The sequence below is a fragment of the Lathyrus oleraceus genome, chromosome 3 (assembly GCF_024323335.1).
Source record: "Lathyrus oleraceus cultivar Zhongwan6 chromosome 3, CAAS_Psat_ZW6_1.0, whole genome shotgun sequence".
NCBI lineage: Eukaryota > Viridiplantae > Streptophyta > Magnoliopsida > Fabales > Fabaceae > Lathyrus > Lathyrus oleraceus.
Window position 1 is genome coordinate 519,704,744 of NC_066581.1, and position 17,022 is coordinate 519,721,765.

Below are 17,022 nucleotides of genomic sequence, written 5' to 3' on the forward strand. Positions count from 1 at the left end.
TAAATCTAAAAATTCAATATCCTAATAAAATTCCAAAACCCTAACTAAATCTAAAAACCTTATTATACTTAATCCAAGTCTAAATTTCTTAACTAAATTCTCCCCGCCGATACATCCGATCCATCCTCCCTCCGTTCCCTCTGCTCCCAAACCCGCATCATCCTCAACTGCGTCGGTCCATGTCGTCTCCACGGCGAATCCGTCGTATCCGCTTGCGTCGATTCCGGCTGCGATTATCTCGATGTTTGCGGCGAGCCGGAGTTTATGGAGAGAATGGAGAGTGATTACCATGATCGAGCGGGTGAAACTGGTTCTCTTGTGGTTTCGGCTTGTGGTTTTGATTCTGTTCCGGCTGAGCTTGGGTTGTTGTTTAATTCGTTGCAGTGGGTGGGTCCAGCTGTGCTAAACCGGGTTGAGGCCTATGTTAGCTTGGAGTCTAGGAAGAGGGTTGTTGGGAACTTTGCTACGTATGAATCTGCGGTTCTTGGTGTGGCGAATGCGAAAGATTTGCAGGCGTTTAGGAGGTCTAGACCAAGAAGAAGACCTGGGCCTCAGGTAACTCAATTTTGAACTTCATTTGTTTGGGAGATTAATCTGTTATCATTTGTGCTTAGTTTAAACTGTTTTTCATGTAAAAGGTATAAGTAATTTCATATAGGTTTTGTTTGGATGGATGAAATCGGATGGAGCGGAGCGGTATGAGATGGAATGAAGTGGTGTTCCATTGTTTGGATCATTTAAAATCGGATGGAGCGGAGTGGAATGAAGTGGTATGGCCGCTATATTTCTTCCCATCCGATTTGAGCGGAATGAAGAACTTGGCTTGTTATGTCCTAAAATTTCCAAACTATTGAATGGAATCTTCATTCGCTTCATTCCATTCCACTCCGATCAATTTATGATATCCAAACATAGCCATAAGTTATATGCTTAAACTGTCCTCGTAAAGGCTTATCATGTAGTATGATTAAAAGATGTTTTTATATAAGGTATTTGGAAATGAGCATATGAACATGCCAAAGTTGTTTTCATAAGCACTCTTAGATATTCTTATAAGTGATTATGTTAGCTGATAAATTATAAGTCAATTTAAACATACCACAACAAACCTTCAATTTTGTTCTAAATTATATCACAATCTTAGTCTTATTTGACCTCTAAACTATATAAGTGTAATAAATAGTCCATGAAGTATTTTTCGATCAAATTAGTCTAGCTATAGAAATATAATAAATAGTGCACAAACTATTCTAAATCAAGTTAGTCCCTCAACCATAGATATGTTTTCCTTGAATGATGAAAACCATACAAATTCTTCTTCTTCTTCTTCTTCTTCTTCTTCTTCTTCTTCTTGTTTGTATAAGTGTTTGTTTGGGATTGGATTTGGCTCTATAGAATGGACAATTCACTCTAGAGGATAGATTAAATAATCTCGTCTATTGACGAGAAAACCAACTGTTGATGTTAGACCAAGGATGCTTTGGAATATTAACCATAAATTTTTCCATACAATTTTCATTACTTAACTCTCTAAAATGAATATTCATTTTTGAGGAAGTAATTCTTTAGGAACTAGGAGGGTGGATTGGAGGTAAATAGGCAATAGAATTTATTGCATTCATAAAGGGTCAAACAAAATTATTATTGCATTTTCAGAGTCTAGTTTCCATCATTGGTTATTGTGCATGCAACCGTTGGTTAATTACTTAGTTTTCTTGGAGTAGAAATCAACTTGAAGAGTGTAGTGGTTTTTACCAAGTTGGCAATTTAGAATTTTATGGTTTGTGATAGAGTAGGTGTATGTTGAAGTTTAACAAATTATTGGATGACACTCTTAATTGTTGACATTCCAGCGTTGACAACTACCTCAGTAATGGCTAGATGCTGTAATGAGAAATTTAGTTCTGTTTGTACTTTGTATGTAAAGTACCTTGAAAAGCAAGATAGATTTTCTTCTTGGCAGATGATTTTTTTGAGTGTCTGAACATGTGCACATGCACTCACATAACATGCATGTTGAAATTGGTGGGTAAAACATTAAAAATAGGTGTTTGAGGCATCCCAGATATAGAACAAGAAAATGAATATGATGTGAGCAGTGAGATAAAACAAAGCATGGACTAGCTATTGGACTTTAACAATAGTAGGCCTAGTTTCCTAGGATCTATAAAGCACCGAAATAGATACAAACTCGGACATGACACTCGCTCAGACATGTCGAATATAGTAATAATTTGAGAAAATATATGTATTTAATGTAATCACATATGTTGGTGTTGTATTGCTGTCTGGAATCAGACACACCTTCAATATGAGGAAGAAAGACATTGCAGGAGAGAATTAGTTACATACTTGAGTTGACAAGTTGATTAGGCAATGCAGTGCGGTCATAGGGGGAGGAGGTGAGACTATTGTTTATCCATTGTAAAAGCTTAAACACTTTCTGCTTTTAGTGTTAAATCTTACACTAGTTCTTCGATCTGGTGCACCATCAATTGGTTGGACCTGTGAGATAGGGACGTCAATTGATTTTAAGCCTTGTTATTTGTCAATTTGTCTATTGATTTCAAATTTGTGTGGTGTGTCGATTGAACTTGTATTGCCTTTTATCCATGTACTTTTTTAATATTAATAATACTGTTCTATTTTTATTGATTTCTGTTTTCATGGCTGTAGATTCCTGGGCCGTCTCCTTCGAAAGGACAGACTATAGAACACCAGAAGAAAATTGGCTTTGGGCAGTAGTGCTTCCTTCAGCAGATGCTAGCGTTGTTCGAAGGACACTTTCAACACTAACGGAAAAGCCCAATGGTCTTCGCGGGTTGAACGAAAGTTCTGAGACGGTTCAAAAATGAGAGGCTTTCTGGTCATCGGTGAAGCCAGCTCATTTTGGTGTGAAAATAGGCTCAAAGTCTTTGTTTGGCGTATTAAGAATCATCATGGTTGGAATTTGTATTGGCCTTTTCGGAAGCACTGGTTTTGGACGGTGGCTTCTTTTGAAATTTCCTTCTTGATTTAGCCTTGGTTGGTTCAGGAAGAATGGCCCTTCTGAAGAGGAAGTTGAAAGCGCATCTTTCAAGATGTGGTTTGTCGGACGCGGTTTTAGTAACGAGAGTCTTGCTTCACAGGAAAACACAAAACCTGATATGGAAATTGTAACAAGAGTAACAGGACCTGAAGTTGGATATGTAGCGACCCCAATAGTTCTTGTTCAGTGTGCTCTCATTCTTCTCAGCCAGCGCAAAAACCTACTTAAAGGAGGTGTTTACCCTCCTGGAATCGTATTTGGTCCTACTGATCTCCAACAGAAACTTCAACAAAATGGAAATCCTTTGATGTCATCTCAAAAAGTACTATTTCTTCTTGAGCTTGTAAGTTTCTATCTTTACACTTTAATAAGGAGTGAAATTAAATATACTGGTCACATCACAGAATTAGACAACAATATAGAGAAAAACTTCATGTCTGTTTTTTCTAATATTATTTTTGGAAGGGGGAATTATTATTAATTAAGTGCCATTAATGATATTTTGGACTCATAGGAAGTTATTTGTCTTTTGCAAGTTATTTTGTTAATTTAATATTGTATACGTCTATTATTTGTGGTTGCATTTTTTAATTCAGCATGTGAATCATCAATTTTTTTTAATTGGTTGATTTACATTTGTTTGTGTTTGTGAAGATGCTCATATCTAACTATCCTTTTCAATGAAGGGAAACAGCAAAAAAAAAAATCTCACTAAAAGATAACAAAAAGTTAATAACAATTTCAAGCTGAAACAATAGGAACAGTCTCCCAAATGATTGAAATATTACAAGAAAACATGATACATGAACAGAAATGAAAAACATAATGCATGAAAATAAATGAAAAACATAATACATGAAAAGAAAGGAAAAATCAACAGTGAAAAAGAAAAAGAGAAAGCAACTTTCAAAACCAGGACACACAAAATTAGAGGAACATAAGAAAGTTCATCATACTCTTAAGATTCAATGTGTGACTTGGTTATTTGTAAAGTTCCATGACTCCGACTATGGAGAAAGCGCGACAAACAACTTGAAGCTTAGAAAATCCAGATTGTTTACCCAAACTCTCATATTCTTTTGGAGTTCTTTCCCTTCCACCAGCTGTGATAAACATGATGTTATCAATAATTGCAATCATCCTAGATGCATCTGTTGGTTCTGGATCTTCTAGTTGTGCAAGCTCTATGATAATCACCTTTCCATTTGGAGGTAGAGCTTTGTGACAGTTACTTAAAATTTCTATGCATTGTTCATCTGACCAGTTATGGCATACAGCCTACAAGAATGAAATCTAGAGTTAAGAGAATATTCTGATAAGCATTGTATATCTTATAGAGTAGTTTTGTTTATCATATACCAACCTTAAGTATTATGGCATCTCCTTGTGGAATACTCTCAAACATACTCCCTCCAACATGTTCAATACCTAAATAAAAATTGAATATTTCAACAAATATTCTTTATGAGATGTGATCAAATGAACTAACCTCCTTAGGGTATCTTATTACTTCTGGAGCACTAACACCTCTGAAAAAAGGTTGTGTTCCTATGAGTGTCAAATATCAACACTGACACTTGTGATTATGTTTAATTCATTAATTTTTTCAAATTATTACTAGTGTTAGACGTGTTAGTGTCGTATCCGGTGTCCGTGTTAGTGTTGTGTCTAGCTTACCTGTAAAGGGTGGTGCATTGTCAATCACTTGTGGAAGGTCAAAATTGATTGCCTTTATTGATGGATATTTGGCAATAATCAATTTGAGACTTTGTCCATTGCCACCTCCTACATCAACCAAAGTTGATACCCCTTCAAATCCTTTGTATATGTCAAGGATTCTTTTAACGTGAACATTGCATGCATCTGTCATTGATCTGTTAAATAATTGATTTATTTGTGGATCTATCCCAAAGTACTCATAGTTAGATATTCCATTAACTTTCTTGAATAGATCAATCTCTGGATCAATGATTGCTTCCTTAAAATTCAACCTACAACGTTACCAATAACCGTAAATATATGTTGTATTATGTGATGATAGCATCAAATCTGATGCTTGACAGAATAATATAAATGTACTTACCACACTCCTAACAAAGCACGGTGCCACATAAATGATGTGAATGAACCCAAATAACCACCATCATTTTCATCATTAACAAAGTATTTGCCAGAACGTGTGACCCCATAAACTCTCACTTTGCTACCGTCGTCGTTGGTGCAACTGGAAACAGAAAGAAGAGAGTAGCTAGCAAGCAGATACAACATACGTTCGAGCCGATTTGGTAAGTCAGAGTGTTGAGCTGGTAACTTTGAAGCAATTTCAATAGCTGACATGAATTCATTACCAATGATTTCAAACAGATTGAGTTGAATGGCAGCATTAAGAACAGCAGGAAACACCAAATTGGCACCTAGAACCATGGCTAAGAGGGTATCACTATCATCTGTTTCTGTTTGTGGAGTGACAGTTTCCACTATATTGCTCTCTTTCTCATTGGAATAGGAACCCATCTTTGTTTTCTTTGGATAATAGTCTTTCTGATTTGTGATGGTGGAGTAATATGGTTGTGTGTGCGCTTCCTTCAAATGCTGCCGGCTTTTTATAGACATAGTTGAATATTATATATTATATTTTACCGGCATAATTGCAACTTTCATCCTCCAATTTTATTTATTTTTGAATTTTGATTCTCCATTTCAAAAACCAAACAATAGTTTTGGTCTTTTTTATTCTTTCAAATTTATGTTGGATTTTAGTCTAAAAATGGAACCAAAATCCAACACAAAATTTTAAAAAGGAACCAAAATTGTGGTTTTTAAAATGGATCAAAATCTAAGAAAATACAAAATAGGGAATTAAAATTGTAATTAAGTCTATATTGCTATATTTTTTAAATTTTTTTATTTTTTATTACTTTCACAAATTTGTTTGGTAATTTTTTAAATATTTTTATAAGATTTAAAATAAGGGTGGGTGACATACTTCAACTGAGTTAAATGGTTATAAATCGTTGGTTTAGGATTTAACTCTCTGGTCTGGTTCTGTTGGTTATATTTATTTATATTTATGTATTAATCTGGAAAAGTTGTTGATATTTATAAATTAATTATTTTTTAAAAATTAAAATAAAAATAAAAAATAATAAAAATTAATAGGAGAAAATCGATTGTTATTGGTAGTTGGGTTTCATTTTTGGGAAATATATTTCCACTTTCTGACATGGAAATAAAAAAGTTGAGTTATGTAAATTTTATTTGAGTATGAAATAGTTGAAAACAATTTTTATAAATTTGTACTAAATATGAGAATGCTAACAAGTTGAATAGCCTTTCAACCCTAACAAGTTGAATAGTTGATAAAATAAATATATAATTGATAAGTAACATATCGTGGCACAATTAACAAATACCTAAGGTCTTTTTAAGCATGTAGTCATCACCTGGATTTTGCTTACTATTTTTTTTTTTGTTTTTTAGTAGATTGGACAACACAAAAATTGATTGAAAAAAGAGGTTTTTTTAAATAAATAAAAAGGATAATAAAAATTAATATAACCTTACAAAAAAATATTTAATGAGAATGACTTCAATTTTCATTCGTACTTATATTAGTACTTATATCGAGATATTGATGATATCATATCCTACATTTTCACCCCTTAGTAGATGTGATAGGATTAAAAAACATTATATGCATCATTTGCCATAAAAGTCCTTCCATGTGTAATTTGTGTTACGTACCAATTTGAACATTTCAAAAGCTATATTTTCAATTCTTTTGACCCAACAAAAGCTATTTTATTGCATAGATATTCTAATATTTATTTTGGAGCATAGTATCATTATCTCTTGCAACTTATGTCAAAGGGAAACTTTATTAAAAACTGAATTTGTGGTATCTAAGTAAAATATTTTGGGGGGAGAAAAAAAAATATGCACATATATTTTACATTCTGAATCAATTAAGAACACATAGTCACAAGTTTAATTTTAAAATATTGATATGATATGATATAATGCTATAATTCTATTAGATGATAGTGTAAAACTAATTTATATTGACAGTACACTACCTTTAATATCTTTTAAAGAATTAATGAAGATAAATGATATTTTACACTAAAACATATCAAGTGAAATATTTCAATAATAAATAATTTTTAAAAAAGAAATATATATTTTTCTTTTTAGAATAAAAAATACTAATATATAATTGCGTGATTAACCAACTTCATCACTTCATTAATCAATATTTTATATTTTATTAATCAATTTTGTTTAACTAAAAGTTATTTTTAATATTTGAGCATTTATTAACCAACTTCACCACTTTATTAAATAACCTTTTATATTTTATTAATCAATTTTGTTTACTACTAAAAATTATTTTTAATATCTATGCATTTATTAATCAACTTCATTATTTCATTAACCAGTTTTTTATGTTTCATTAATCAACTTTATTTTACTACTAAAAAACATTGTTCACGCCACTGTTCACATTTATGTCATTATTCACGCACTGTTCACGTAATTGTTCATGTCATTATTCAACGTATTTTTGAACAGTAAATACATTGTATGTGTATGGGATGGTGTAAGAATATCATATCTGATGGATAAAATATGTCATTTTTAGTATAGAGAAAACATTGTTTAAAATATATGTCACTATCTTGTGTTGGGAAATCCAGGAGAGTCGAGAGCGCAAATGAGACCAATGCTCCAAGACACAAGAGAGGAAGACGCCACATCTCAACTCAAAATCTTAAGGTGTTAGGTAAATGTGTTATCTCTCTCTCTCTCTCTCTCTCTCTCTCTCTCTCTCTCTCTCTCTCTCTCTCTTATAAATTCAATATTTCACTCATTCATAGACAATTTTAGATTTTAAGCACTCACACTTACACTCAATATTCTTCCCTACAAATGTGAGTCCTCTATATCCTATAATAGGATCTAACATCGGATCCAACTCCAACTTTCTCACCAAGCCGAACCAGACTCTGATAGGTGTGTTGGATCAAGTGGAAGAGCATCAACATTAGGCTTAGAGCAATACATAAGTGAAAGAGACACCACATATTCACCAAAGATATTAAGATTTTGGGTGAATATATGGTCTCTCTCTCTCTCACTTGTGTGTTGCTCTTAGCCCAATGTTGATGCTCTTTCTCGTGACCCAACAAATGGTATCAAAGTTTGGTTCCTTTATTTGAATCAAAGACTCATTATACCATTTGATAGGTGTGTGAATTCTCCCACTTATAAATAATCAAGTCTCCATATTTAGAACCAATGTGAGACTTCAACTCACACTTGACTTATTATTCTTAACACCCCCTCATGTGTAAGTCCACAATACTCCCCCTCAAGTGGAAACTCTTTTGTCAACATACACTTGTATCGTTGTTGACACCTCTTCTTGTGCATTTTGATACACCTCTTATTGGGCATTTCGATTTCAATGAGACATCTCTTCCTGGATATTTCGTTATAAGTAAATCAGTCATTTTATTCAACCAAAGGCTCATGATATCATTTGATAGGTGTGTGGGTTCTCCCACTTATAAATACTCAAGTCTCTACATTTAGAACCAATGTGAAACTCTAACTCACACTTGACTTATTATTCCTAACACTCCATCTTAATGACCCAATACTTTTTACGATGGATTTTAAATTGGCACTTAACTATATTCGTCTTGTCCCATCAATTTTTACGGACTTATACGAGGCATATCTAAAAAAGACGGGCATGTCTGTTTATTATCCATAATGTCTGCATAGAGGGAGCCCGTAAATATTAACTTAAATGTTAAAATTAAAATTTATGATAATCATATGTATAATATATTTACACTTTCTTATCCTCAACTATTTCTTATGTTATCATTTAAAAGATATACAAATCAATTACTAATATTATTCCATCCATTCTAAAATAAGGGTAATACTTGGTACTTTGACACAAATTAAAAAAATATAATAAATGGAAGAAAAAAAATATAATTTTATTAAACTATTTTTTTATTAGTGTATTCGAATTAACACTAATACAAAGTTAGAAAATAATACATTAAAATTACTAGTTAGAGGGGATTTTTTAACCTAAATACCCCTGATTTTAAAAAAAAATCTCAAAATAACCTTGATTTCAAAAAAAATCTCAATCCACCCCACTTTTACCCCATTTTTAGAGGAGGCGCCAAACCAATTGGTGTAACTCCTAAAGTTAGAGAGGATGCGTCAATTGGATTGACTACATCACATGGTACTGCCAATCCAATTGGTGCCCATATGTTATTTTGTAGAGGAGGCGCCAATTGGTCTGACGCCTTAGTGTAATGTGCAATTTATTGTGTTATAAATAGAAGTGTTGTATGAATCATTTTTCCACATCTCATTTCATCATATTGCAAACATGTTTGGTGTTCGTCGCCGCTATAGAAAAATGGTTTATTCGAGAGATAAACCTCCGATGTTGATGCTCTTCTGGAACATCAGTAGTTTCGATCAACTGAAGAGGGAGCTGGTTCGTTGGTTAGATGGAAAAATATCAGAAGGGGAAAAATTAGAAGTATTGAGAGACTCAATAGTATATTTGGTTGAGTGCGAGTTAAAACTGATAAGGATGCTAGGGAAATGATGTTTAGACGAGATGACATAAGTTTGATTGTTGTAATAAGTTAGAAATGTTCTGTTTTAAATTTGCTTATGTTGTAGTGATGTTTGTTGTGAACCTTGTTGTAAAAAAAAGATAATGATATATAAAAATCCAAGATTACAAAAATTAAAAGGAGATACTATCTTATAATGCAGATGTTGCTCCTTGATTCAGACAGTTGTTCTTATTGTGTCCTGGTTGATGATATATACTACATAGTCTTATCATTTTATCAGTCATATCCATTTCTATTCTAATACGCGTGTTGCTTTGTCATCCTTTTTTCTTTCTTCGCATCTCATTGTTGTTCCAAACTATGTCACCTTCATATAGAGACAAATATTCCTCCATTGGTAGCAATGAGAAGCTTTTGTTATACACATTCATGACGGTAATGGTCTTGTAAACATCATATAGATGGTTGTAAGCGTCTTGGCGAGTATGTGCGCATGGCGCAATGACATGGGAGCAAGGAATACGGGAAGACTGGAACTTTCCATAGTCACACCAACTTCTGTTTAGTATGACAGCATATGATAAATTTGGCTTCCCCTCATTGTGGTCCATTGTTTCCTGTACGCTGAAGTTTTTCCTATGACGGTCAAAGACTGTAACCGCGTGTGTGATAACTTTGATACTTTCCTCTTTCATCACTTTCATACAATATTCAATGAATATTTGACCCTACATTAACACTGCACTCCATCTTTCACCTCTTATTGCGAAGGTAGAAGCCAACCTATAATAGGTTGTTCTGACCAAAACGGTTATTGGTAGATTTCTAATGCCTTTGGATACGCCGTTCATGCATTCCACAAGGTTTGTTGTCATGTGGCCCCATCGACAACCTCCGTCAAATGCCCTTATCCACTGCTCTACTGGTATGTTATCCACCCATTTTCCAGCATCTGCATTAGACAATCTAATTTCATCACGGTAATATTGAAATGACGACTGAGTTAGGGCATACCCAACATTCACCACTTTTTTTTGCGAAGGTTCTTATCTTTGATTGCATTTGTTATCATGGTTATTGTAAGCTGTCGCACCTCGAAAAATGAGAACACGACTAAGCGAGGCGCAATTGCACGCTCGCAATGATGGACTGAACAGAGTCGCCACCAAACTTTATTTATTCCTAAAAAGGAAAGGGGAAATATCGATAAAACCCAAGAAAGAACGACAATGATTATGGTCGTCGCAACCAATATCAGGGTTCGGGAGTCGATTACGCAAGGGGAAGGTATTAGCACCCCTCACGTCCGTTGTACTCAACGGGAACCATTATGTTAGTTGTGTGCGTTAGTGTTAGCTTAGAAATGTTAGGCTTATCAAGTTATTAGGTGGGAAAGAAAGAACATAAGAGAGAAGAATGTTTTGGATTTTGCAACAAAGGGGACTAAACCTAAGTTTTTTATTAATGGGCTTGACAAGATTTCGCAATCCTGCTCCTATGTATTTCAATAGAGAACTCAAGGCTTACGTAGTTCTGGGTAGAAAATGTTTGTTTGTTGGTCGATTTTAGCGAAAGCTATATTGTATTAATCGAAGAAAACATTATTTTACCCAAAACAGATGAGGAGTGGACGTATACCACACATCAAATGGATTTACAAATCAACATTCGGAAAAACGTCACTTATCTTAACTCAACAATTGTGGCCGAAACATTGCTTTACGTCACCTTAAAACAAGATGTCGTTCATTTTGAAAAGGTTTTTCTGATCAATCGTACGACGACGAAGAAAAGAGTTTGATTGGTTGGATGTATTTTTGAGTGATGGCGAGAACTTGGATGAGCGAGATATCCATCTCGAATCCTAGTCTCAGGAGTGCGTGGTATCCACCACGTTCCAATTCCATCTTATTGGCAAAAGTGTTTAATAAGATTAAGTGTTTTGAATTTGATTGAGAAAGGGGTTTGAAGAAACTACATTGACCATGACAGCGAGAGTCAAGATAGGCGAGGCATCCACCTCGAATCTTAATCTCAGGAGTGCACGGTAACCACCATGTTCCATTTCCATCTTTATTGAAAGGGGTTAGGATAGGAATTAAGTATTTTGGAGTTTGAAAGACGAGTACTTATGACTTGCAAGCTCTTACAGCTTGGGTCTAATACTCGGGACTACGTCTGGATATTTCACCCAGGTAATCTTTTTCTTCCAAATTTACTTAAGGAAATGGTTCGGATATTTACGAATGTTTTGGAGGGAAGACGAACACTCATGGCTTGCAGGCGCTTACAACTTGTGCCTAATATTCGGGATTACGACTGGATATCTCATCCAGGGTAATCTTTTTCTTCAGGTTTTATTAAGAAAATGGTTTAAATATTTATAAATATTTTGGAGGGAAGACGAACACTTATGGCTTACAAGGTCTTACAACTTGGGTCTAGCATTCGGGAGTACGATTGGATATTTCATCCAGGTAATCTTTTTCTTCAGATCTTATCGAGAAAAAAAATACGCTTGAATATCTACACCGAAAATAGCTTGAAGTGATGAAAAGTTGGAATTGATTTGGAGTGTTAGCGAAGTTAAAATATTAGTAAGATGTTGAGCATGAGTATTTACGTGTAAGAAACTATTATTTATATGTACAACGAATAAGAGCATGGATAGAGATCTACCTAGTAACAGGACAAATAATTAATTAATTTAGATCTAAACAAACTAAAATAATTAATCAATTGAACATATACTAAGTTAAGTCATTAAGCTAATGATAAAATAAATAACAATGAATAAGGTGGAAAAAAAAACAAATTATCACAAGGAGGTATATGCAACACGTAGGGTGTATAAAAAAATACATAATAAAAGCCCATTGCCCATTCAAAAAAAACTATCAAAATAATAAATAAATAAATAAACAGATAAATAAAAAAATAAAAAGAAAGTGTATATAAAAAGGGATAGAAGAAGCGCTGGGAATTTGGACAAGGAGGGAACAATTCTTTTTTTCAAAAATTAAATTTTCCCTATCTAAGGTTGACACGTGTCCAGTAATCTGAACATAACCTTTCCCTTACTCCTACTGCGCTTTCTCTCTCTCTTTGAACCAAAATTTGCTTTCTATGAACCAAAATCTCCTCTTTTTGACACAAAACCCATTCTCTCTCTTTGGGACAAGACCCAATCACTTTCTCTCTGAACCAAGATCCTTTCTCTTTCTCTCTGAACCAAGATCCTTTCTCTTTGAACAAAAACCCTCTCTCTTAAATTACCCTTTCATGACTTCTTAATCCCAAACCTTCTCTAAAAAAAACATCAATTAAAAGAATCGGAAAGCAAAGAGAAAGAAGAAGCTACCAATTGGGGTTTCATGGAAGCTATTGCAATGGCGGAAAACGGCAGGGCTTTGGGTGTTCCAGGAGGCAGCGTGGCTTGCGAGGCAGAGGACGCGAACTATCGTCGGAAATCGTGTCACCGACGTGTATGTTTAAGTTCTATTTCAGAAGGTTGCAGCAGTGGCAGGTAGTATGGTTTGAATCAGTGGTTTGTGGGTGTTTTCGGTTCCTCGCCGGTGAGGTACAGGAGTTCTGGTGTGGAAACTATGTGATCGGAGGCACACCTTCCAACGACGAAAAAACGGTGGATTCCCTTGTTTCTTCTCTTTTATTTTTCCGGTTGCAGCCATCATCAACAACAACGGAAAACTTCATCCCAAGACTGCTCTCAGTACATCCATAATTAGTATTATTGGTTTCTCCAAAGCCAATACCGTTCAAGCTCAAAGTAGTATTACCGATCCTAAGCTCAGCATCATGAGGAAACAATACAACTTTCTCGTTCAAATCCATTATCCAGATGTTGTGCACTACAGCTACAGGAGGTTGAAGTAGCAGAACAGTTCACCACATACTACTACAAGATCCACATATCTACCAGACTAGAAAAAGAAATTTAAGCATAAAGCATCAGCCGCTTACAAAGCCTGATGTATCTGATCTATCCATTTTCACACCATCCCACAAGTAAGCTTCAAAATATCTTACTATACCAAATGTATCTTATAACGTCTCTTGGGAAGAAACCTTTTATAAGACTGGTTAAAACTGATGCAGCGGTACTGCGTTGCACGGTTTAGAAAGTTTCAGAGGAAGGTCCATATGCGGCGTATTGATTGGATCGATTCTCCGATGTTTTCATGGTTGTGGCTGTGTAGTGCGAGTTGTTGGATTGTTGGAGAGTTATGGTACAATGCGGTTCATATGGAAATGAGTTTCGCTGGAACTTGTTGTTGTGTTTCGCAGTGAGAAGACCTGAGTTGTGTTACCGTGGTGGAGTTTGGTGTAGTGATGTCGTTTGTTGTAGGCGATGGAGACACAAACGGACAGGAAACACGGAGGTAGCACACTTTCTAACAACTTTGGCACGGTGGTAATTGCTGAGATGTAAGTGATGTTGTTGTTGCATACCAACTTGATTGAAACAGCAGCAGAAACTCGTAACAGAGGTTGTCGCATGCCAACTTTGATGTGTCACTGTGAGGTGTGGTGGAGGAGTATGGATTTATGTTGTGTTAAGGATGCAAGGTGTACGTATGTTGGCGGTGTATATGTGTCAAAGGTGGAGATATCGATAGAGGCTTATGGTGTGAGTTTTGAAGGTTATGGATATAAATGTTATGGTTGTTTTGAGAAAGAAGGTGAAGTGAGTCCAAGGTCTTGACTTGAAAAATGAAGAAGTATGTAGCTTGAGAGGTTTTGAAAGAGAAGTGTGGACAATCCATGTGTTACAGTGTGTAAAAGAGATTATTACAGGGCTTCAAAAATGTTGTTCATTAAACTCATGTTTTCAAGCTATTTCCTCCATAAAGCTTCAGTGGTCAGTGGTATTTGTAGAATGGCTAAGGTTATTCAGGGTGATAGTGAAGAGCCTCGTTTTTTTTTCAAGGATCTTTTGTCGTGGTAGCTATTGTAGTATCTCATTTTATGATAAGGAAGGAAGATCAAGTGTTGTCTCAAAGGTGTTTTGTTGTATAGCATGGCTATGGTGTGTCACGAGACAAAATGTTACATGGAGAAGGAAGATTCTTCTTTTCTCACCAACTGACCAACTTATCTCAATCTTTCTTTTCTCTTTTTGGGATTTCAAATTGAAATATGAGATAGAGTTGTAGCAATTGGATAGGGGCGCCGCTCCCTCCTCCTATTAGCCTCTTCCACAATCTTATTTATACCAAAACTTAGGGTTACTCATGCAATGCAAATATCATAAATGTCCTTGTGAATATTTTTTGTGAATTAAAAAGAGTTTAAATTATTCAAAACAAATAAATTAAAAATAAATTAATTAAATCAACATAATAAAATTGAAATGAAAACATAACTAATCATATTTTTTTTATGAACATATTGATAAAATACAAAAAAAAATGATTCCAAAATGAATAAAAATCAGACGTAAAATTGTTTGAAATTATAAAATGAATGCACAAAAATGATCAGTGCAAAATAAACCTCTCGAAAATATACAGCGTTTGAGCCAATTTTGAAATGGAAAACGCCCGGTTAAAATGCTCAGACGGACCAAAACGTGACCGAAAAATTAGCCGAAAAATAAATCGAGCACACCAGGTTAAACTACACGAAATGTAGATTAATAAAATTGATGTCTGCAAGCTTGATCTTGAAATTTTTCGCCTGCTGTTTTGGCACACATTTGACAATTAATTCAACCGGTCTGCCTGTAGATCCGAAAACTTATTCTGGCTGACACTCTAGGCATTATGCGACATGGAATGCATGTTATGCTATGCAAAGATGAAACAACTATGATGGATGTATTGACACGATGATTCAAGGTCAAAATTAGGGTGTGACAGTTGTCCCTATTTAAGTATCTTCAACTTGAGAATATGAAGCAGTACACTCTTCATATGATTATAGTGGGAGATAGTTAAATACTAAGAAGACCCGAATTTTGTTCCTGAAATGCAAATGATATGAGATGTTATGAATGTATGAATGACCATTTTTTTGTTTTTGATTTGCTAGGGATATGTGATCAGACATAAGATAAACCATAGTATGATGTTTTATGATGAATGCAGAATGAAACACAGATCTGTGGGGAATGGTGGAGACACATGGTAAAGGTGACCCACAAAAAACAAAAAACCAAAAAATAAGGGTAAAATTTATTGGGGATAACAATCCTGCTGGAGGAAAGGCAACTGGGAATATGCAAAGAGAATTTGACAATAGGTTCATACGTGACCTGACAACACCAGATTATTCAAAGAATTTTCAACAACGGATTCAAACATGACCTGACAACACTTGAATATTCAAAGAGTGCTCAATCAACAGGCTCATGCATTACTTGATAGTATTATGGAACATACAAAAAAGGTTTGAGCAACAGGTTCAGACATTGACCTAATGACAACCTGAATATCAAGGAAATTTTAGTCAACAGATTCATACATGATCTGACAACACCGAAAAAAATCAAAGAATTCCATCAATAGGTTTATACATGACTTGACCATTGGAATATTTAAAAGGTTTCAATAACAGGTTCAAACATGACCTGGCAATGTTGTGGAATATCAAAAGGTTCCATCAACAGGTTCAAACATGACCTAACAATACTGGAAAACATACAGAGAAAGTTCCATCAGGAGGCTCATATATGACCTGACATCGTTGGAATATACAAAGCATTATAACAACAGGTTCTGACATGACCTGTCAATACTTGGAAAATTCAAAGCGTTTAAACAGCAGGTTCATACATGACCTGACAATACTAGAAAATCAAGGAAATTTTAATCAATAGATTCATACGTGACCTCAACGTTTGGATATTCAAAGAAATTTTCACCCATAGGTTCATACATGACCTGACAACACTTGGGAAAAATAAAAGGGAGTTTTATCAACAAGTTCATACATGACCTGACGACACTGGGAAATTCAAAGAAAGTATATCCATAGGTTCATGCATGACCTGACAATTTTAGAGGTTTCAAAGATATTTTAACCATAGGTTCATACGTGACCTGACAACACCAGAAAACCCAAAGAAAACTTCAACAACAAGTTCATACATGACCTGAGAATATTGGAAAACATACAAAGCAAGTTTCATCAATAGATTCATACATGACCTGACACTTTAAAATACATCTGACAGTTTTGGAGATTTCTCACAAGAAATTCATCTGATCAAAGATTTTGGAGATTTCTAATAGGGAATTTATGCAAAACAAAGATAAGCAGGAGTCTTCTTAAAAGTAGATCATCCACGCAAAAGGCTACAATGATTCTTTACAAAGAAATCAAACAAAACCAACATCATTGGAGTTTTCT

At 34.6% G+C, this 17,022-nt stretch overlaps 1 protein-coding gene, 1 long non-coding RNA gene and 1 pseudogene across 2 annotated transcripts; 2 read left to right on the forward strand and 1 right to left on the reverse strand.

Moving 5' to 3' along the window:
• Positions 1-96: 96 nt before the first annotated feature.
• Positions 97-7,761, forward strand: LOC127128601 (probable mitochondrial saccharopine dehydrogenase-like oxidoreductase At5g39410; annotated as a pseudogene).
• Positions 3,774-5,600, reverse strand: LOC127128598 (isoliquiritigenin 2'-O-methyltransferase). Its single transcript, XM_051057969.1, has 4 exons — positions 5,112-5,600; positions 4,706-5,019; positions 4,392-4,456; positions 3,774-4,306 (listed from the first exon to the last, which is right to left on the reverse strand). Exons 1-4 carry the CDS (start codon positions 5,540-5,542, stop codon positions 4,010-4,012), a joined length of 1,107 nt encoding a protein of 368 aa, XP_050913926.1. The 5' UTR covers positions 5,543-5,600; the 3' UTR covers positions 3,774-4,009.
• A 4,892-nt stretch (positions 7,762-12,653) lies between the features above and the next one.
• Positions 12,654-14,900, forward strand: LOC127128602 (uncharacterized). Its single transcript, XR_007805976.1, has 2 exons — positions 12,654-13,677; positions 13,768-14,900. It is a non-coding gene; the product is annotated as an uncharacterized LOC127128602 (long non-coding RNA).
• Positions 14,901-17,022: the final 2,122 nt, after the last annotated feature.

Bases quoted from the DNA above. Each gene is read 5' to 3' on its own strand.
- LOC127128598 (XM_051057969.1), bottom strand. From the start codon at position 5,542: ATGGGTTCCTATTCCAATGAGAAAGAGAGCAATATAGTGGAAACTGTC. The intron at 4,457-4,705 runs GTAAGCTAGACA...ATTTTTATTTAG, and splicing joins CAATGCACCACCCTTTACAG to GTATTGAACATGTTGGAGGG. The intron at 4,307-4,391 runs GTTGGTATATGA...TCATTCTTGTAG, and splicing joins GAGATGCCATAATACTTAAG to GCTGTATGCCATAACTGGTC.